We start from the raw sequence: 23,206 nt of genomic DNA, 5'->3' as shown, positions 1-23,206 counted from the left end.
AGTTTTATTATGCAAAACCGTAATTTTAATTTGTAATTTCCATTAGATTAGATTTGCGTTGGGCGATCAGCCACGGCCACCTCTGAATCAGCTGATTTACTAATAATATTAGTTTGTAATTTATTATGAAATGGGCCCAAAGACGGCCGTGGTTGCAAATAATGATAAAAAATTCTTAAGTTTCACACTATTTACAATGAAAAAATATAAACATTTGTAGAATTCTAGAAATTTTCAAATTGTGTTGTTGCAGGGAGGTCATGGATTAAATTATTTTTTTTCTTTTTTTACCCAACTGAATTTTATTTTTAATTTTGGAATGAGAGTACTGTAAGTTCTTTCTTAGAGTAAAAATATTACCGTTTAGAGTCCCCAACAAAGCTAGCAGCTATCGTCCCAAGCCTTTGCTACATTTAAGCTACATGTCAACCTACAAGGCCCATCATCCTGTTTTGCCAATCGAGTTTCGAGTTGTCACTTTTAATTGTCAGTTTGTTCGTTTGTTGTATTGTAACTCAGTGATTGTAACATAGGTCTAGTCTATTGTATTTGGTATTTTCATTTTGTTAAATGTTAACCTCTTAAAACCTGTGTGTTCGTTAACCTATAATCATCATCGTAATAATTTGCTCGTTCCGTTTCGTTTAATAACAAAACGGAAAACAAAACACCAACACCAACCATCCTGCGAATTGTTAATTGAGCACCATTCTTTCATTTATGTGTTTGTCATGTGTAATCAGTTATGAGTTATGTATACTCACAGTTGAAATAATCATTCCAGTTGTGAAGGGTATGGTGTATTTATAGAAGGTGAGGAACCACTTTACTCTAGGCTATTGTAACTGAATTAGGCCTATTTCTAATATGCTCTGGTATAATAGGTATTCTAATCCACCTTAATATCCTTCGAAAAAAAAAAAAAAATAGGCTACATACTTAGCTTTCTTCATCTTTGACCAACGAGGTTGGATAGATTTACATTCGGATAGATGGATGGATATATAGATGGGTACACATCCAGGGCCGATTTACCGAATAGGCACGGTCTGCGGTGTAGTGTTAGGGTGAAATTTGTGGCATGTCTTGTGTTTTATTTATGTAGTTCATCATGTCTTAACTGTTGTGAGGTGACTGCATGCAGAATGGTTTCCTGGATGTAGAGTGAGGTTGCTGTGAGGATTTTTAGTTGTTTAAAAGATTCCCGGCTGCTTTCTTGGTAGCGTAGTCCTGCTAGGCATCTGATAGCTGTTTTTGTAGGGTAAGAATCTTTTCCATATTGGATGCTGATGTTCCTCCCCATGTCACTATTCCATATCTTAAGTGGGTTTCAAAAAGAGCAAAGTAGGCAACTTTAGCTATCTCCAGGCCACTTATTTGTTTGAGCCTTCAAATTACACGGGTACCTGACGAGAGTTTCTTGCCAAGTTGGTCAATGTGTTGCTTCCATGACAATTTTGAGTCAATTGTGATACCTAGATATTTGGTTATGTTGCTTGCTTCCAGGCTGGGGAGAGGTGCTAAGTTTGTACTTTTATTTTTTGTGTTAAAAATAATTTGTACTGTTTTGTTTTTATTTAAGACTCATTGTTAATAGCCTACAGTAGTGTTTAGCTTGGTTGAGGCATGCGATCATATTTGTTTCAAGCCTTTCATTAGTAGCTTTATTAGAGATGGTAAGCATGGTATATCGTCTGCGTACATTATAATGGAGCAGGCATCATCCATGCAGTTTGGCATGTCATTCGTGAGGAGGAGGAAGAGCACTGGCCCCAGTACAGCTCCTTGTGGAACCCCTCTTTTTACACCAGTTGTTGGAGATTGGATTTTGTAGTTTATGTTATTTTGGGTGTGATTTATTTCTACCAGTTGCTTTCTTCCCTTGAGATAGCATTCAAACCATTCTGCTTCTTTACCTCCTACTCCTAGTGCCCTTAGTTTTGTAGTAGCTGGTCGTGATTGAGGCAATCAAAGGCCTTGCTTAAGTCAAGAAACAGGCTGGTCACTGAGCATCCTTCCTCCAATTAGTCTATGATGTGTTCTGTCAGCTGTATCAGGGCTGTTGTTGTTGATCTACCCCTGAGGAATCCAAGCTGTTTATTCGTGAGTAGGCTATGCCGTTCAAGATGGTTTAGGAGTCTAGCAAGTAAATTTTTTTTGATTTTTTTTAGAATGTTGGGATCAGGGATATTGGCCTATAGCTGCTAGGTTCACTTCGTGGCCCTTTTTTATATTTTGGGTATATTTTAGCTGTCTTTAGAGCGGTTGGAAAAATTCCTTGCTGTAAGGATTTATTTATTATATTAGTGAGTGGTAGGTTAGGTTAGGTGTTAGGTTACTTAATGAACCGAGTTGTTAGTTCATGTTATCTCCAGACTTTTTTGCACAATTAAAACACTGGGGAAAATATAATAATTTCAAAAATGCAAGCAGGTTTTAAAATACAATTACAAATAAGTGATGAGCCAACTTGTAGACAATAATAGGCCTACCTCATTTTGCCTGGCATCTTTTGGAATAGGTATTAAATTCGAAACTATTCTTGAAGTTTTACAATTATTTTTTATGAATTTTAAATTTTACAGATAATTGATCTAATACTTTTCGATCATGGACGAAGATTATGAAGAAGAGAAGGGTTGGGAAGGGGATATGGGAGAACTGGAAGTAAGTATTTTTGTATTTGCACTTTGTACTTAAACTATGGCCTAAAAAACCAGTGTTAGTTAACATCTAACATGGTTCAATCATTATTTAAAATTTTGTAAAATCTACCAAAAGTCTATTCTAATATACTAATAATAGGCTTTAATAGCTAGCTACCTATCTCCAAAATACAAAGTTGGCTAGTAAGTAGCCTACTGTAATAAATAATCATATTATTATTAGCCTATAAACTTAGTATGGGAATTTACTGTTTATTGAGCTTTTCTTTGTAATTTGGCAAACAACAACACTTAAATATATTAAATTATTTGTTTTTTAAGCTTTATAAAATAATTAAAAAAAGTATTATGTTTTTAGGGTAACAACATAATACAAAATGTGGCGGAATGGGAAAACCCCTCTGTTTCTATAGTCATGCTGGTTCGCTAACTTGTTTGAATAAACGTAGGTTTTCAAGATTGTAGGCCTACATATCAATTTTATCAAAATCATGTTAATATTACTCAATCCATCGTGCTAACAGACTTAGGTATATAAATTTTTATGAATGGTGTTTTTGGCCTTTGGGGACCTTAAAACAAAAAAGTAAATTGGTCCCAATGCCTATCATGAGACCTACAGTAATATACTGCAGCAAAAGTAAGTTTGTTTGTTTTCCAGTCAGATGGAGGAGAAGATGGAATGGAAAATCCGCAGGAAGTGCTGAAAGAATGCTTAGAAAAATTCAGCACTCCTGATTATATTATGGAACCAGGAATATTTTCCCAACTGAAAAAGTAAGTTTAGTTGTCATGAAAATGATGTTTCAGAACCCGGGTTCAATCTTACAGGCTTTTAAATCCCAATGTAGGCCTAAGATCCAAATACTCATATAATTCTAAGAGCTATGTATCTTTGTGTATTTGTTTCAACTCTATTTGTTGTAGTTTCTCATTCTATCCAGTTAAATAGGAAGACATTTTTTAAAGAGTTTTCTTTATTTTTTTAGCTTCAAAGATAACCAAATCTGAAATCTTAGTTTTTAAACAAAAATAAAAACCAGATGCAAAAAGTGAACTTGGCCTAGGTCTAATAAAAAATGAAAATGTGCTTAATTAAACAAAAAACCCTATTACAAACTTAGGTTCCTCGTAGGAAGCCTCATTTGTCAACACCCAACTGTTATGGTACATTTAACCTGTCTATGTGGTTGGCAGATTTTTTTGTTTAGTTCATAGTTGTTGAGTGCAATTTAATATTTGCCACATGTCTGTTTTTAATGTTATACAGTACTTCAATGATGAATACCAGATGGTTAAATTGTTAAATGTGTTGTTAAAAACAATAATAGTTCTAATCTATGTCTTCTTTAGTTGGTTCAATTAAAAGTGTTGAGTTTAATAATTCAGTTTGCCCTTTTATTTTATTGAGCTAGGTATTTTAATTTAGTGTCCAGGGAAACCACATATTTACAGGTTATGGGCCCAGGGCTGTTTAAATACGGAATTTGTTAATATTTTTTTTACCTGGCTAATCAAATTGAATTAATATGGCAACTGAACATGAAAAGTATCGAATACCATTGTTTGATGGAACCAATTTCAGCAATTGGAAATTTAGAATTGAAACTCTGCTGGAGGAATTAGAATTATTATCTTTTGTAAAGGAATCTTATGTTACCAAAGTTGAATTTCTGGATAAAGACACAGATGAACAACGAGAGAGGAAGGAAGCAAGGTTGTTGGAATTAGCGAAACAAGATCAAAAGTGCAAGTCGCAGATTATACAGCGTATTGCCGACAGCCATTTGGAATATGCAAAAGACAAGGCAACTGCTTTTGAACTATGGCAATCTCTCTGCAACACATTTGAAAGGAAAGGAATAGCTAGCCAACTTCTACTAAGGAAGCAGTTACTAACAATGAAGTTTGATGCGAAGAATGATGTTTTAAATCGTCACTTTCTGAAATTTGACAAAGTCATAAGAGAGTTACGTTCTACAGGAGCAACTGTCGAGGAATCTGACATTGTTTGTCATCTACTACTGACCATGCCCAAAGAATATGACGTCGTTGTCACGGCCATAGAGACTCTATCAATGAAGGACTTATCTCTAAGCTTTGTGAAGGTCAGACTGCTGGAAGAGGAGACAAAGAGGAGGGGCGTTGGAAAAATTGAATTTGATTGTACATCACCTCCTACTGCCTTCCAGTCTCAACCAGGGAAAAAGAAAAATTTTCCAGGAAATCAAGGAACTTCTGGCAACTCGTTCAATTTCACTTGTCACAGATGCGGAAAGCTTGGACACAAACGAGCTAACTGCAGAGTCAAATTACCACAGAACCCATCAAAGACAAATAATTCTGCGAACGTGGTCGACACCAAAAAGGAAGATGTCGCATTTTGTTTTGGAGCATCAAGTGAAGACTGTTCAGCAGATACCATAAATTGGATATTAGACTCTGGAGCAACAGAACATCTGGTTAACAGTAATGAGGTATGTCTCTCTAACTTTAAGAAATTAGAACAGCCTATTAAAATCAAAGTAGCCAAGTCTGGAACTTATCTTGAAGCAAAATGTAAAGGGGAATTGTATGTCACTAGTGTTGTTGAAGGGAAGGAAATTAAAATAACAATCAAAGATGTTTTATCTGTACCTGGAATTAGTTACAATTTACTTTCAGTAAGAAAATTGGAAATGAATGGTTTTTGTGTTATCTTTCAAAATTCATGTGGCTTGATTAAGAAAGATAATCAAACTGTTGCGGTTGCAAAAAGAAACAATTCTCAGTTATATATGTTAAATTTTTTGCAACAAAAAGCTTTGTCAGCTTCTTCAACTGAAACAGAAATGAAACTGTGGCATAACAGGCTTGGTCATTTGAGCTATGGTTGTATTAAAAGTCTCAGGTCGCAGGTAGATGGGATGGAGTTGAATACTTCAACATTACCCTTAGAAAAGTGTTCAAAGTGTGTTGAAGGGAAACAATCACAATTTCCTTACAATCAGAACAGGAGACGTGCCACCAGACCTCTTGAGTTGATTCACAGTGATTTGTGTGGTCCAATCTCACCAGTTTCATTTGACGGTAAGAAATATATCATCACTTTTATTGACGACTTTACTCATTTCACGGTGGCCTATGCTCTAGAATCGAAGGCGGAAGTCACACGATACGTCAAGATGTATCATGCTTTGGCTACATCTCATTTCAATCTAAAGATTAGCAGATTTCGTTGTGACAATGGTCGTGAATACATGTCAAATGAGTTGAAGCAGTTTTTTGAGGAGCAAGGAATTCAGTATGAGTTCACAATCAGATATACTCCTCAACAGAACGGTGTCTCAGAACGAATGAACAGGACTATTGTTGAAAGGGCTCGTTGTTTAATACTTAATTGTGAATTAGGTAAGACATTTTGGTCAGAAGCTGTTCGAACTGCTGTATATCTAATCAACCGAAGTCCGACATCAGCTTTAGGAGGAAAGATCCCTGCTGCTTTATGGTACAATGAGAAGCCTAATCTTAGTAAGTTAAGAGTTTTTGGCTGTGCAGCATATTTGCTGTTACCTAAGGAATTAATATCGAGTAAATTTGACAGCAAGTGCTTGAAGTGTTACTTTACTGGATATTGTCCTAATGGTTATCGACTGTGGTGTCCTGAAGAAGGAAAAATAATCACTGGAAGAAATGTTGTGTTTTATGAGGAAAAATTTAACTTTGAGAGCACACCAATTGAAGACTGGATTCCCGATCATGTACATGAATCCAGATCGAGTAAAAAGGAAGACAAGAACAAAGAAGAACCCAGATCATTGTCTGATGAAAATCAAAGAATTTCTATACCAGATCTTGAAGAAGAGGAAGAAGAAATTGAAGATCATGTAAGTGAAGAAGAAACAATAAGACACTCTACCAGAAAGAGGAATGTGCCAAGATACTTACAGGATTATGCAGTTCTTGCTCTGAATGCTGAATCTTTTGTCGATGATGTACCGCAAAGTTACAAGGATATTGCAGCACGTGATGATAAGGATCATTGGTATCAAGCTGTTAAGGAAGAACTTAACTCTATAAAGGAAAACAAAACTTGGACTTACACTGAACTACCACCTGGAAGGAAAGCTATCTCCAGTAAATGGGTTTTCAAATTGAAGAAAGACATGGACGGAAATATTGAACGATACAAGGCAAGACTTGTTATCAAAGGATGTTCACAGAGAAAGGGTTTTGACTATGAAGAAACATATGCTCCAGTGGTTCGTCTTGCAACAGTTAGGGTGTTGCTGGCTGTAGCAAACGAACGTGGATTAATTCTTGAACAATTAGACAATGCAATTTGACGTCAACAATGCTTTTCTTCATGGTGAACTGAAGGAGGAAATATATATGTCCATTCCTGAAGGAGTTGAAGGAACATCCGGCTCCGTTTGCAAATTGCAAAAGGCGCTATATGGCTTGAAATAGGCACCATTAGCATGGAATCAAGCTATTCATTCATTTCTCATTTCAGTTGGTTTCACCCAATCAGAATCCGACAATAGTATATTACGTTACTAGTCCTGAAAATAAGTGTTTACCGGACGAGTGTGGTCGTTCCCGTGCGAGACGAAGTCGAGTACGGGATTACCATACGAGTCCGGTACACACATTTTGGACGAGTGACGTACGATAGTTTACGCCGTACTACTAAATCTGTACAAATCCTTATATATTTCCACCAACTAAAGGACTAAAAATCACTAGTCATTGAGAGGTTATGTTTTTGTTTATAACCACTCATTGCCACCTAAATACTAAATACAGTACAATCAGCTGATTGGTGTCCGGTAAAACTCATTGCAGCACAGTAGTACGCAATGAAACTCCATTTGAATAAGCTGGCGGCAAACAGCTGTTTTCTGGACTAAATACTTGCGTGGGAAGTTCGTCAAAATAATGTAGTATGGCGTAAATGTCTTTACGTTATGATACAAAATGATATTGTCGTGTATCTTGTGCTCTATGTTGATGATATTCTCATGGCAGGAAATAATAGGGAGAAAATCAAGGAAATTAAAGTAAAGTTGAATGAGAAGTTTAAAATCAAGGAATTGGGAGAACCAAAAACATTTTTGGGAATCAAAATCTCCAGGAGTGAGGGGGAAATGTACTTAAGTCAGACTGCCTACCTAAAGAGTCTTCTTAAACGATTTAACATGCAAGATTGTTGCCCAGTCAAAACGCCAATGGAAGTAAAACTAGAAATCAAAGGCGGAAAAAAGACTGATAAGCCGTGCAGAGAAGTAATCGGATGCTTAATGTATGCAATGCTTGGTACAAGGCCAGATTTGAGTGCTGTAGTAAATTTCCTAAGCAGGCATCAAAGTGACCCAACAGAAGAACTCTGGAAATGTTTGAAGAGAGTCCTAAGATATATAAAAGGAACAATCGACTTAAAATTATGTTATCGAAAGAGCAAACAAGATGACATTATTCTGGCTTACGCTGATGCAAACTGGAATAAAAGTGGAGATTCAAGATCGACCTCAGGTTATCTCATACAAGTGTTTGGAAGTACTGTAAGTTGGGCAACAAAGAAGCAATCTAGTGTTGCGTTATCATCTACAGAGGCGGAATATGTAGCTTTGGCAACAGCAGCAGCCGAATTACTCTGGATGAAGTATCTGATAGAAGATTTTCAAATTTTGCTTAAGTTACCAATCCGCATCCTGGAAGATAATCAATCTTGCATACGACTTCTACAGAAGTGGGAGCATCGCCGATTGAGACATGTGAATGTTAAATACAATTTTGTGCGGGAACTTCACCAGCGGAGAATCATGTCTGCAGAATATATATGTTCGGAAAATCAGATTGCAGACATTTTTACAAAAAGTCTGCCTGCACCTCGGTTTGGCAATTTGAGAAAGATGTTAGGATTGTTTGTTTGTTAATTGTGTCAAATGTAAAATTATTAAATTGAGGAGGGGTGTTGAGTGCAATTTAATATTTGCCACATGTCTGTTTTTAATGTTATACTTCAATGATGAATACCAGATGGTTAAATTGTTAAATGTGTTGTTAAAAACAATAATCGTTCTAATCTATGTCTTCTTTAGTTGGTTCAATTAAAAGTGTTGAGTTTAATAATTCAGTTTGCCCTTTTATTTTATTGAGCTAGGTATTTTAATTTAGTGTCCAGGGAAACCACATATTTACAATAGTACATATTCACTTGGAGCTAAAAAAAAATATAGAATAAAAATATAAGAAAGAAAATAAAAATAATTTAACTATGCATTTTTAATACATATGTAACTAAAATAATAAAAAAAAGCTACTGTAGTTCACAAATAAACACAAAGCAATTTGTGTTTATTTAACAAGTACACCCACCCCTAAGAAAAAAGTTAATACATTGCCTCTCAAATATAATTTTGGATTCAAGTATTAAAATTTAAAGTAATTTCATAGGTAGGCTACATTAAATTTGATTCCCAATCCCCACCTAAAATGCCAAGCTTCTTTGAAATACCTACCCAAAAAATGCCTATTCTTCTCATTCATGAAACTCAAAAATTCTTCTCTCTCCACGTTAGGCCTATGTTTAGGCGGGTTACACACAGGTATTGCAGACATAATGTCGCTGATATTTCTGATGTCACGGGCATGATCTCTGTGACGTATAATAAAATACAACCATGGGAAGAGGCACGTGCTGGCGACATGAAAGTGAAGGAATTACAAAATTTGTCAGTTTTAATAATGTCATCGTCAGAAGAAGATGACGTGTTGTTGCTGTTGGTGTTGAGGAGAAGAAGAAGACGGTGACGAAGAATACATGTTCGAAGAGAATTCTGGACCCATCCTTATTGTAAAGACAATCAGTTGTCCAGTCAATTTACTTCGACAAGGCAGTTGTTTCAACAACCTGAAAAGCTTGAAAACTTTCATAGGATGAAACCGAAAACCTTTAAAAAACTGTGCGAGCTGTTCAAAGATAAGTGTAGCATCGAGGATAATAACTATCGGTAATCAATTAGCATTGAAGAAAGGCTGTCAATATACTAGAAACGTGTTCTGCACATGCGCGGGCCCAAGAGACAAGAGACATGTCTGTTCAACCCCAACCGGTTGGTTCGCTGCGACACTGGTGTGTATAGCTCCATAAGTTAACATAGGATGGTTTTCGAGAGGCATGTCGCCAGCACGATAAATATCGGCGACATTATGTCGGAGATACCGGTGTGTAACTCGCCTTAAAAATATACTTCTTTATAATGAGACAATGTCTATTTTGCATCTAGCACAAAATGGAAAATATCCATTTTCCCTCTTGAAAATTGTCAAGATGCAGTGATTTATTGATACCATTTTCTTGTTAATTTCATTTAATCTTGACATGTTGATATTGATAATTTATTCAACACTCATTAAGAAATGACTTTTATTTACACTATGGTTGTTGATACTACGTTTTTTTTTTAGATATTTCCAGGCAGGAGGCAGTCCAGAGCAAGTAATAGAGCTGTTGTCTGCAAACTATAAAGCTGTGGCTCAAATGGCTAACCTGGTGGCCGAGTGGCTCATTTTGGGTGGTATGCAACCAATTTATTATTTTTTTAAACTAAAAATTTATTTTGATATCATTACCTACCTTTTTGTTACTAACATAGTTAGTGTACTTAGTACTATCATGTTCCAACTTGAAAAAAATGTTTTCCTAACTAAATTGACTTTTATGGTTGGTGGTTGGAAAATAAAAAGTAGTGGCTTTGGAACAACATCAACCTATCAAGCTGGCTGGTATTATGTTAACTATCTATTTGTGATTCTAAAGACATTGGTCAACATAGAATTTTGTCATACCCCAAAATACAATTTGTTTGCATTTTAGGAGTCAAGGTGACAGAAGTTCAAGCTATGGTTGAAAACCATCTCAAAGACATGATATTGAAAACATTTGATCCTAAAAAGGCTGATACCATCTTCACAGAAGAGGGAGAGGTTGGTATAGATTTCTTATGTTTAGTTTATTTGGCGTTTTAACACAGTTGCACCTATAGTTACACTCTTAACTACCAACTTGCATTGCTCAGTAAGAGGTTAGCTGTAGAACAGGTAGTCTCTCACCAACAAAAAGTACAGCACATTGTATTGGTCCTGTAAATGCATAATTCATGTTCATTTGGTGTTTGTGCAATTTTTTATGCGTGTATCCGGGCCTTTCCTCTGTATTTCAAAGGCCAAAATCACCATACGTTCAAATTCATATAGTCTAATGCATCCCAACTGACCCAATCGAGCTTGGAACAATTAATAATAGGCCAGTATGAGTTACTTAAATGTATCGTAAGATAAAAATGCAAATATGACATCAGTTGACAGTCGGTAGTTTTCATACGTGTAATCAATTGCACGATTGAAGTTAAAATCGCCTAAGTCGTCACATAACATTTTTGCTTCAAAATCCTCATATAATCTTGCAAGTCAGCTATTGAGGTGAAAAAGCAATCGTTAAAGAAGACTGGGGATGATTGTGACGTGGATCAAAGCGGATTGTGACGTGATCAAAGGATTGTGACGTAGATAGATGGTGGCTATTGTCAATGGAATGAGTAAACATTTTTTCCCTCAATAAACTTTACTACAAAGTAGTAACTTATGTTTTTAGGAAAACACATTTAGCTTGGATTAAATAAATATATAGGATGGAGAGGACACAGCTAACTCACCTGATGAAAGGTTGCAGACGAGTCAAAGAACACATAAAACACACACATAATAATACTTACTTCTTCAGAAGTCTCAACCTTGCAGCTGCAAGGCTGTGTCCTCTCCATCCTATACAAAGTAGTAACTTAGCAAGTCTATGTTGTGGTTGCAGACCCCTGCCTGGTTAACAGAAATGATAGAACATCCCACATGGCGTTCTCTCATCTACCGTCTGGCCGAGGAATACCCAGACTGTCTCATGTTGAATTTTACCATCAAGGTAAGGGTTTTCCATAGTAAAACAAATAAGGATTCCCGATTATTTGATCTTCATCCTCTTTTACTATTATCTGTATGTTTATCATAATGTGTCTTTCAAATTGACTTATTTTCTTATTTTGCGAGGTTTAAGTTACTTAATAACTCAACAACTGGCTCATTAACTTGTTTGCATCTCACAAGGAAAAAAAGACACAAAGTTCGAAATTCAATATTTTTTATCTCATTGGTTGATGTCTCTGTGTTTGTTTGAAACAGCTAATCTCAGATGCAGGTTTCCAAGGGGAGATCACCAGCATCAGCACCGCAGCACAGCAGATTGAGGTGTTCTCGCGAGTACTCAAGACAGCTATTGCTGGCTTCCTCCAATCAACCGATGACTGGCAGTCAAGCATCGATGAGTGTGCCGTGAGTTACCTAATAGCGTGTTATAACAAATTAATTCTAATTTGTTTTTATAAAAGCCATATAAAATATTGGACATTTCAATTGCTTGCAAAGTAGTCCTTTTGGTATAGATACTATAAGATTTAATTGTTCTTCTTCTTCTTCTTCTTCTTGCAGTGGCCATAGGTACCCCAAGTGGTACTTGGCCTCGCCTACACATTGCCTCCAGCCTTCTCTGTCCTGCGCCTGGTCTTCATTTCTACCCAGCTTCCTCAAGTCCCGTCGCACCTGGTCCTTCCATCTCAGTTTAGGCCTGCCTGGTGGTCTTCTGCCTTCTGGGTCGTTCCTTAATACACTGCTTAAGGTTGTGCCATGTTCTCTTCTGAGGACATGACCCGCCCACCTAATGCGTCTGCTTTTTACCTCAGCTGTTATATCTGGGTCTTTATATAGCTCTCTTATTTCGAAATTATGTCTAATTCTCCAGAATCCATCTTCTTTAGTTGGGCCATATATTTTCCTAAGAATTTTGTTTTCAAAAGTTACTAACCGTTTTTCTGATTTTTTGCTCATTACCCAACACTCAGATCCATACATTAGTGTCGGTCTAATTATAGTTTTATAAACTCTTACTTTAGTATTGCGGGATAACAGCTTTGAGCTCAAAATTTTGTTACATGCATGGAGGCTTCTGTTTGCAGCATTGAGTCTGTTAGTTATTTCCAGTTCTTCATTATTATCATTTGTTAATAAGACTCCCAGGTAGGTGAAATTGTTCACTTTTTGGAAAACATGGTTTTCTATCTGCAGGACTTCATTGTCCTCTTCTTGGTCATCTCGTCTACCACATTGCATATATTTAGTTTTTCTATCATTTATTTCAAGGCCAGCCTTTTTCGTTTCCTCAATCAATATTCTGACTAGATCTTCTAAGTCTTGTTTTGTATGTGCTAATATCGCAACATCATCCGCAAAGGCTAAAATATTTATTTTCTTTCCTATCTTTATCCCTACCTCTGAACTTTTAACTTTCTGTAGTGCTTCTTCTAGAGCAATGTTGAAAAGTATTGGGGATATTCCATCTCCCTGTCTCACTCCAGTGTCTACTGAGAAAGCCTCTGACACTTGTCCTTCCACTTTTACTTTACATTTTGAGTCTTGGACACTTAATGAGGCCATTTTTATAAGTTTTTTTGGAATTCCCTGTTTTTCCATTACTTTCCATATTCTTTTTCTGTCTAAACTGTCGTAAGCTTTTGTAAAGTCTATGAAAATGCAGTAGAAAGATTGTTTAAATTTAAAGATTTAATTGTTACCGATTGAAATAGTTTGGACAATTATTTGGTGCAATTAAAACTCTTTGCCAAAAAAATTAGCCAAAAAAACATTAAAATATTTCTTGTTAACAAAAAAGGAAACAAAATTAAAATTATAATACACTCAGATAAGTAAGAACAATTTGTAGCTGATAACTGATTAAGAGTTGGTTCTTACTATTTTGGCGTTATCATAATTTTAATCAGTTCTTTAATGACTATATATTAATTTGTCCAACACACTAATTATTTCTTTAAAGCCTTACCCTGTTCCAGAAAATGGTGTGTCATGGACAACACACGTATGTCTACAGCCTGGTGCTGCTGCAGGTTCTGTCCCGAGAGAACAAGGGAGGCTCAAACATGAAGCGGCTCGCTCAGGAGATTACCAGATGTGCTCAGCTCAGGTAGGCCAACTGTCAAATGTTACTCAGTACTCAGTAGTGGAGCGGTGACTCACTTGACCCACCTAGAAAGATAGAGATTTCTGTACGTATTTAGGTTCTACATACACCACGGTGGATGCCCTTTCACACAAAACCTTCTTGTAAACCCAATCAGCTATTTACAATGCTAATAAATCAATACCATTTTCAACATCCATTTGATTTGTACACGTCCTCATGCAATTGTAAAAAAAAAAAAAAAAAATAGATTGTTAACATTCATAAAACAGTTCTTTGTAATTCTGTAGTTAGAAACTGGAATATAACAAATATAATTATGTCATCATCTACACTAAAAATCAGTAATAAAAATTTACAAAACATGTTGTATTTGAAAATATTTATTTCAAAAATTAATAAATTCACATCGTTAATCACCTTGAATTGTGAATATAATGAAAATATTTTAATGTACTGCTCTGCCCCTTGTTACTTGCTCGGCTCTGTTATGGTGCTTACCCGACTATTGTAAAAAATTACGGGTCCGGATAAAAAATATAATGATCAATCTCTTCCTGTTTCCCACAAAAATATGTTCCTAGAACCGCTGCAGTAGTTTCAGCTAGACAGAATATCACCAGTTGCAATAAGTTTTATAGAGGAGCTCGCCTTTGTGGCTCGCTTAAAAGGTTGTGTGCTCACAAGAGGCCCATCACAATGGCCCTGTCTGGGGCGGCAGCTCACCCTCAGGCCCAGCAGGCTCTCGTGTTGATGTTGAGTCACAACACCTGCTGATGTCACATGAATGTTTGTTGACAGCCAGCATGACGTGACGCCCATCACAATGGCCATGTCTGGGGCGGCAGCTCACCCTCAGGCCCAGCAAGCTCTCGTGTCCATGTTGAGTCGCAACACCTGCTGATGTCACATTGTTGTATCTAAGCAGATTGTTGATTGATGAATGTTTGTTGACAGCCGGCATGACGTGACGCCCATCACAATGGACCTGTCTGGGGCGGCAGCTCACCCTCAGGCCCAGCAAGCTCTCGTGTCCATGTTGAGTCACAACACCTGCTGATGTCACATTGTTGTATCTAAGCAGATTGTTGATTGATGAATGTTTGTTGACAGCCGGCATGACGTGACGCCCATCACAATGGCCCTGTCTGGGGCGGCAGCTCACCCTCAGGCCCAGCAAGCGCTCGTGTCCATGTTGAGTCGCAACACCTGCTGATGTCACATTGACATGATGAATGTTTGTTGACAGCCGGCATGACGTGACGCCCATCACAATGGCCCTGTCTGGGGCGGCAGCTCACCCTCAGGCCCAGCAAGCGCTCGTGTCCATGTTGAGTCGCAACACCTGCTGATGTCACATTGACATGATGAATGTTTGTTGACAGCCGGAGCCGGCATGACGTGACGCCCATCACAATGGCCCTGTCTGGGGCGGCAGCTCAACCTCAGGCCCAGCAAGCTCTCGTGTCCATGTTGAGTCACAACACCTGCTGATGTCACATTGTTGTATCTAAGCAGATTGTTGATTGATGAATGTTTGTTGACAGCCGGCATGACGTGACGCCCATCACAATGGCCCTGTCTGGGGCGGCAGCTCACCCTCAGGCCCAGCAAGCTCTCATGTCCATGTTGAGTCACAACACCTGCTGATGTCACATTGTTGTATCTAAGCAGATTGCTGATTGATGAATGTTTGTTGACAGCCGGCATGATGTGACGCCCATCACAATGGCCCTGTCTGGGGCGGCAGCTCACCCTCAGGCCCAGCAGGCTCTCATGTCCATGTTGAGCCGAAACACTCTCAACCCTGCTGACATTACTGTGTTGTATCGCAACTACAGCGCTCCTGAACCCCCACCTCTGGACCTCATAAGGATACCTCAGTTCTTAGGTATTGTAATTCTACTTTTCACACAGTTGTTTTTATGAAATGTTACATTACATAACTAACAAGATGGAAACATTAATTTGCACATTTTTGACTGAAGTATGTTTGTCAAATGGAATTTTGGAATGAGATTCTTTTTGCTGTTTTCTTCAGTCAGGACCATCAATAATGATCAAGTACAGTTTGGCCCAGGTTCGATCCATCAAAAAGCTTCTGACTTATGGATCGAACCTGTGACCTTGTGATTCCTAGGGGACCTGTATAACTCAACTTCACAGCCCTCTCAAAAGTTCAACATTCATAATTTTAATTAGAACTTGGACTATCCAAACAAAACCGCAAATCTTCCTGTGTAAAGGCTAAACCACCATTGTCAATGATGACAATGTTAGACAATGGTTGGATTAAATTATCTTAAAAACAAATTGTAAAACAAACATTGAAACTTGCAAACATTGTGTTTTACCATGAAACTTACTTTTGCACTCTTAGGCTAAAGCACACTATGAATATGTTAATTTATTTTCCAATTTTATGTTTCCTTTTAGGCTAGGCCTACATAAATAGTTCTTACCTAAGCAAGTTCACATATTTTCTCATTTCTACAAAAACATGACACTGTTATTTCTTTTTTGCTCAATTATCATTATTGTAAAGCTATTTAATGTAGACAAAAAATAGAATCCAGATGCTACTAATTCTGTACCGGTACTTAACTTCAGAGGAAAAGGATCCAATTAATTAAGAAAGAGTAACTCATAGTAGAATATTATTCAAATTACTTTTTATTTATCTCCGGTTTCTAGTGTAAAAAAAATTGAACTAATTAGCTACATGTCAATATTACATAGTTAGTATCTTGGATTTACAGAATTACTCGTGGATTCACTTTTCAAACCTGGAACCAAGCTGAACCCAGAGCACAAATCAAAATACATATTCCTCTTGGCGTATGGTGCGAGTGTGTTTGAAGCTAATAAGAAGACGTTGAACAAAGAAGAGCTGAAGATGACGATGGGGGCGATCGAGAAGGTTCACACAATCTGCAGCACAATCAAAGGCTCCTCAGAGCTGATAGCAGAACTCAACACACTCTACCATTGTATCAGGTGAGAAACTGGGAAAATTTATGTTGCATTTGTGGTTGTTAAAGATGTTCAGTAGAGTGTCAGAATTTGACAGTAAACGGGGTTGGCAACCTTTAATATCACATGAGCTCATCCACATCAGCCTCATATCAATATACATATCAAGTGTTGAACATACAAGAATTGTCCATAAATTAAGGTTTTCTTCAAGCTCCAGTAGCGTCCAAGCAAGCTAGTTCAGATCTGATACTACTACACAGTTCTTTAATTCATCCACTACCATTCTAAATCAATCCTACCATTATGAGACTAGTCTAGTCATCGTAGCGGAAAACAATGTGAAGGAAAATCAAGTAATAATCAAGTATTAATCTGTGATTTTATATCTCTTGTTTGAGGATTCAACCACTATTGAAGTCTATTGTCAGTTGAACTGTCGTCCTCACACTTTTCTGCAATACACTCTTCTCAATTAATTGGCAACAAATTTTAATCGGGGTTGACCCCATCCCTCAGAAACCTAAAGCGAGAATGATATTTATATTTGGCGGGTGAGTAATTTTTCCTTCACAACATTTTCAACTTCTTTGATGATACTAATCGTCCCTTACGGGCGAGATTCACCCACGACGGTAGTGGATGAAGTACATAACACAAAGCTAGTCTCAGATTTGATCTAACTCGCTTGGCTATGACAGTAGATCGATGGAGACAGTAATTTAAAGAAACCCTCAATCAAGAATAACAACGGAATGAATATGTAAAATATAAGAATAAACTGAACTGCCAACTTTCAATGACTGCATGGAATGCAAACCCAAGACATCACTTATTTAGTTTCACAGTACCTTGGGCTACCAACAGAGCCATCATCTAGATATGCTCCTACAGCCTTGCTATTCTCAAAATGAACTATTAAGGTGGGTGGAAGTACTGTGATTGGGCCCAGCTACTTTTCTATGCACATCCATCCAACTGACGATTCTAGATGGAGTAGTGTCTCATCCACTAAACTTCACTATATGTTATTTACAGATATCCAGTAGTGTCAGTGGGCGTAGTACGCTGGGTGGAGTGTACTGTGACTGAGCCTAGCTACTTCAAGCTGTGTACAGAACATACACCCATACACCTGGCAGTTCTAGATGAAGTAGTCACATGTCATCCACTGCTACATCATAGGGTTCTCCAACTCTTCATCAAACTGTTTGAGTCAAAACAAGATGAGCTGGAGATTCTTGTTCAAGTGAGTTAGGTATTGATATTTTAGATTATCAATTTGAAGTATAGGTGTGCGAGCCTGAGATTTTGATGGAGCCAAGCTTTTTATCAGGTAATGCCATACAAATTAGTGTGGCACAACTATTTTTTTCAAAATGCAATTTAATTCTATGATGTGTTTAGACAAGTAGTTTTAAATTTAGTAATCATATTTACTGTAATGTGCATCTGTCACAATGACACACAGAAAAACAAATAATTTTTATCACTGTAATATCGTGAACATTTCCTGCGGTATTTAACACCTCTTAAGGTTGCAGAGACATCATCGTTATCTTCTGCGGTCACGGGAAAATCCTGAACATCTCTGCCGTCAACAAAACATCATCGTCTTTCCCGATTGCGGCAAAATTCTGGATAACTTCTTTGGTCGTATGAACCAGAGAAAAATATTGAAAAATCTTCTATAGTTGCAGAGAGACATTATCATTGTCTCCTGCAATCATAGAAACTCTGTCATCGTCATCCACAATTATTGTGGCAAAAGCGTGAATTTGTCAATCGAAGGATCTTTACAGACAGGTTTTGGAAACGTCATCATAATAGCTCACGTTGAGCATGATTTTTTGACTTGGGGTTATATCTTAGCTTTTTGGCTATGTTTGGCCCGGCTCAAAAATCAAGTTACTGGCGCACCTCCAATTTAAAGTTGGATCATGTGAGTAATATCACCTTAGGTAGCGATAGGCAGAAATTCATGTAGGTAGGAACTAATTTTTATTATTAAATTGCTGCAAACATCTGATTAGAATCCAAAATATTGTTAGTGTTGCAACTAGTTTTGTTTTGACTTTCTACAAAGTCATCTTCAGGCGTCAAGGATGTCATGTTAAAACATATGATCACTTCATCAGAAGGTCGTCGATAGACATTAAGTACATAAATAAATATAGACAAACACAGACATTGAGCCGGTTAAACAGAACGGTACATTTAAAACGATTAAAAACAAGTATAAAACAGTAACTGCAGCATGGGGAATGATGCGTCACCACTGGATGGAAGAAGACTCACTTCTCCATACTGCAGTTAGGTACTTTTTTTTATTTGTTTTTAAACCTTTTAAATGTACTGTTCCGTTTTACCGGCTCAATGTCCGTGTTTGTGTATATTTATTTATGTACTTAATATGTATCAACGACCTTCTATTTGATCAGGATCATATGTTTTAACATGACATGCTTGACTTCTGAAGAATGAAGATGATTTCGCAGAAAGTCAAAACTAGTTGCGACACTAGCAACATTTTGGATTGCAACGAGGCAGGTATTTACACAAATTTATATTCAACGCAATCCAGAGGGTAACATAAAAAATTTTGTTATTGCATTGTTTCAGATGTACTAGCACAACTGAATTAATTTACTACTTTATTTACTAGCTCACTTTAATATTGGATTTGGTTTGGGTGTATTGTATTGCTCAGGCGTCATCTTAACAATGATGAAAAGGCATGAAACTCACCATACATCTATTGCAATGTGAATTGTTTTGGGATGTATCATAAATCCATCAACTGCAGCATGCATACTGTTTCCTAAAGTTTTCCTCTGCTTCCAGTTGGAGATGCGCAAAATGTTGCTGGACCGCATGGTAAACCTTCTCAGTAGAGGTTGTGTCATGCCTGTGGTCAAGTATATCAAGCAGTGTTGGCAACGTGGGGACACTGACATATCTCTAATTCGCTACTTTGTAACTGAGGTTAGTAACACTCACGTTTAATTCCTGCCAATCACTAATGTCTCGTAGCTTTTCTAAGTAGGCCTATAGAAGAATCCAACCAAATACATTAAAATGTAATTTTTGACATGGTCGACTCCAGGAGACCACAAATCAGGGACTGCGGCTTAACCAGGAAGATCTTTACACATCCGTGTCAGAGATATTCATTACAGATCTAGGTTATTAGAACATCAGTCTAAATTGATCTAGTAAAATCTAGAAATTTTGGGTCTCTACTTGTCTAAAATGGATGGTAAAATTGTGGTAGTCTGTGAGCCAGGGGAGACCCTGACCTCCTTGCTATTCAAACCAGCTCAATGTTTAATCTCCATACTTAACAGATTGTCAGTAGTTTGTTTGTAAAATATTCATTGGTATACAACTTTATCTTCACTTTTTTTGCCCTAAAGGTGTAACCTATTTTAGTTCATATCAGTGGTATATTTAACCTACAGCTATCCTCAAGCATTTACTAATATTCCTTGTGTAAAAACAGTCAATAATATAATTTATTTTTTATTCGTTAAATTTGTTAGTCCATAGTACCTTTATAAATTCGACTATGACTTTTCTGAAAATAAAACAAAATCTCTTACTTCCCACAGAACCAATCAGAGTAATTGTAAGTTGTAAGGTTGTGTTCGTTCTATACTCACTTTAATGCTGCCTGTAAGTAATTCTTAACATTTTCATATACTACATGATTGAAACTTATTCTATCAATCTCTAGAGTGTTTTTATGTGGCTCCACTATCTATTATCACACACTTGACAAAAATAATATATAAACCCAAACTATCTATAGCTTGATATTAAATAAACTAAAATTGAGATTGATCAAATTTGTTTGTGTTAGTGTTCAAAAATTGTTTCCAAGGCAAAATTACTAAAGCCGAGGAAGCAGAATGCAGAGAATGGAGTGCATAAAAGCGATTAACATGGTGTTCAGCTCCGCTTCTAGGGAAACAGTAACATTAAATTACCTAAAGCAAAGGAGGCCGCACTCCGTGTTCCGCACCTAGGAAAACCCGGCTTAATGCAATATCCTTTAACCTCCCAAAGATTTTGTTTGTGAATCAAAAAGAGTTATTAGGTGCATAAAACTATTAAACATTCAACTGAAGGATCAGCTGTTATTAAATTACAATTCACATGTAAAACCGTAGTAAAGAAAGTTTCACTGGATCTTTGAAAGTGAACTCTAGAAATAAATGAGAATAATCAGATGTGGTGGTGGGGGGGGGGGGGGAATCAATAAATTAAATTGTCCCCTGTCAGATCATAAGCTTTAAAATTACACCTAAATCGTAAAAATTGGTTGAGTAGGTTAAAAAGTGTTTTTACAGGGAAAACTCTTTTATTAACTATATAGGTACTTTAGAACCCTCCATTATTTTTATGACAAGTTTCCCAAATTGTACAGTCATGTTTGCACAGGTACTGGAAGCCATTGCACCCCCCTACACACCAGAGTTTGTGCAGTTGTTCCTCCCAATTGTAGAGAACGAAGAGATCACAGGAACGATGAGGGGCGATGGAGACAATGATCCCGTATCAGAGTTTATTGGTGAGGACATTTTGCGGATCTAAAGACTTCCTAAAATCTTGCATAAATATACTACACAACTAAATTGAATGAGTTATGAATTATTTAAAATTGTACAGACTGTACAAAATTAATTTAGAACTTTGAGCAGAGTCATTGAAATTATTAAAGTATGATATGAACTCATTTGTTGTTTGTATATTCAATCATGTTAAATCATGAACTGAACACTTTGCCTGTAGTCCTACTCTTGTAGCTCTTAGGGTTGAGAGGAAAACCATCATACAAGTTCATATCCATTCCATACAGGAGTGTGTGAATAAAAGTATGCTACGCATGTTGACCTTGACTATTATTATTAATCATACGGCTAAGCAAGTGGTGGAGCCCGGGTGTTTTGTCTTTCAAGACAAGGGTTGGGTTCAAATCCTGCCAATCACTAATGGATTTTAGCTATGTGATTACGCTTTGATCAAGTGATATCTTAATATGTATCTTTTCATATTTTTGAAGCTAATAGTTTATTTTTATTTTTCAGTTTACTGCAAGGCCCATTACATGGTTGTACACTGAAAGAATCAAGTTTCTTCAGTGTAGTATTAATTTATACAATTTTTCAGAGTGTATTTTATAATTTTTGTACATATTTGACCCAAATATATGTTTTTAAATAATCTGTTTACTATGTTACTTCCTTGGATTCAACTTCAGTATATTGGGTAAATAAAAAAGGTTCACAAATGCCTCACTTAACAACCCTCTCTGGGTATAATTTAAAATGTCTTGAATGGTTAACTTGCCAAAAACTAGCTCTGTTACCTTATTGATTCTTTTAATGACTCACTTGCCTGAACAGATTTCAATAAATAATCATACATAGATGGGATGAATTTCTTACTTAGCTGCCACTGTGAATTGAAAAACTAACAGGAACAGGCAACACAAAACATTGCATACAAATGAAATCAGCATCAAAAGAGAAAAACTAGGTGATTAACATCAAATTAGTGAATTTATGTAAATACATATATACAAAAATACTTCCCTTTACCGAGCCAAATGAAAACCAGACTATCCAATTCTGCAGGGAAAGCAATAAGACAGTACTTCCTTCCTGACGATGTGCTCCATATTGAAACCCTCCACTACAAAAACTCATGCCTTACACCTATCTGATCCCATTTTTTTTTTTAATTACACCTACCTTTCAGAACAAAAATGATTCACTGAAGTTAAGATTGTTATTTTTTTCCTTCATTTGCAGTTAGTAATTTACTAATTAGTCTATAGTCCTATAGGATTAGTTACATCATTGACTTCAAAGGTTATACTCACAAAATAAGTTGATAACTGATAGCATAGATAAAACATACTCCCTTAGGGTTAGTCTCTGCTGATAGTCAAACTGTTTGTAGGCCTACCGTAATTAGGCCTACTACATTTTGAAGAAAAACTATGGGAAAGTTATTAAATTTATTTGAGTGTACATTACATAAGTGAAAAATTAGCTTGCAAATATTTACTTATTGTGTTTGTCTACTTTTCACAAAATGGATGGTGAACAATTTTTCTGTGCCGGGAGTCTTTTCATACCTACCCTCGGCCCAAGGAAAATATGCTCCACAAATTGAGCTGAACGGCTGTTCTGCCTCCACATGTGCACAACCTTTCTTTGCTAATGAATATCTTTTTTTTGTTTGGAATTTTCCTCGTGTTTATTTTACCAGAAAATAATGGATACATTTTAAAGTTCTAATTTTGGATGGTGTCGTGAGCGGTTTTTGGTATTTTTTTCTTTAACGGTCATAATGGTACCTATCAAAAATGTTTTGTCCAAAAACTGTTGAAACTTCCAGAAGTCATTACTCCTAAACTTATTCAAATAGCTTATTTTTTCAATGTTAAGATATTTTTTATTTGGTTGACCCATAGAAGGTCATCCCTTAGCTT

At 36.6% G+C, this 23,206-nt stretch overlaps 1 protein-coding gene across 1 annotated transcript; it reads left to right on the top strand.

The window, feature by feature from the left end:
• The first annotated feature begins 555 nt into the window (after window positions 1-555).
• On the top strand, window positions 556-21,930 carry LOC128994757 (negative elongation factor D-like). Its single transcript, XM_054419521.1, has 14 exons — window positions 556-813; window positions 2,586-2,667; window positions 3,328-3,443; window positions 10,119-10,228; window positions 10,528-10,637; window positions 11,518-11,625; window positions 11,883-12,032; window positions 13,604-13,734; window positions 15,435-15,622; window positions 16,491-16,728; window positions 17,743-17,953; window positions 19,549-19,689; window positions 21,148-21,277; window positions 21,795-21,930. Exons 2-14 carry the CDS (start codon window positions 2,611-2,613, stop codon window positions 21,827-21,829), a joined length of 1,725 nt encoding a protein of 574 aa, XP_054275496.1. The 5' UTR covers window positions 556-813; window positions 2,586-2,610; the 3' UTR covers window positions 21,830-21,930.
• Window positions 21,931-23,206: the final 1,276 nt, after the last annotated feature.

This window comes from Macrosteles quadrilineatus, unplaced genomic scaffold (assembly GCF_028750875.1).
Source record: "Macrosteles quadrilineatus isolate MER2022 unplaced genomic scaffold, UCM_ALF_1.0 Scaffold_5__1_contigs__length_97177068, whole genome shotgun sequence".
In the NCBI taxonomy this organism is placed as follows: domain Eukaryota; kingdom Metazoa; phylum Arthropoda; class Insecta; order Hemiptera; family Cicadellidae; genus Macrosteles; species Macrosteles quadrilineatus.
The sequence above is the reverse complement of the archived record's forward strand: the minus strand, read 5'-3'. Positions and strand labels throughout refer to the sequence as shown.

Coding starts and splice junctions, on each gene's coding strand:
- LOC128994757 (XM_054419521.1), top strand. CDS start 2,611: ATGGACGAAGATTATGAAGAAGAGAAGGGTTGGGAAGGGGATATGGGA. Junction 10,638..11,517: donor TCTTCACAGAAGAGGGAGAG/GTTGGTATAGAT, acceptor TTGTGGTTGCAG/ACCCCTGCCTGGTTAACAGA. Junction 19,690..21,147: donor TTCGCTACTTTGTAACTGAG/GTTAGTAACACT, acceptor ATGTTTGCACAG/GTACTGGAAGCCATTGCACC.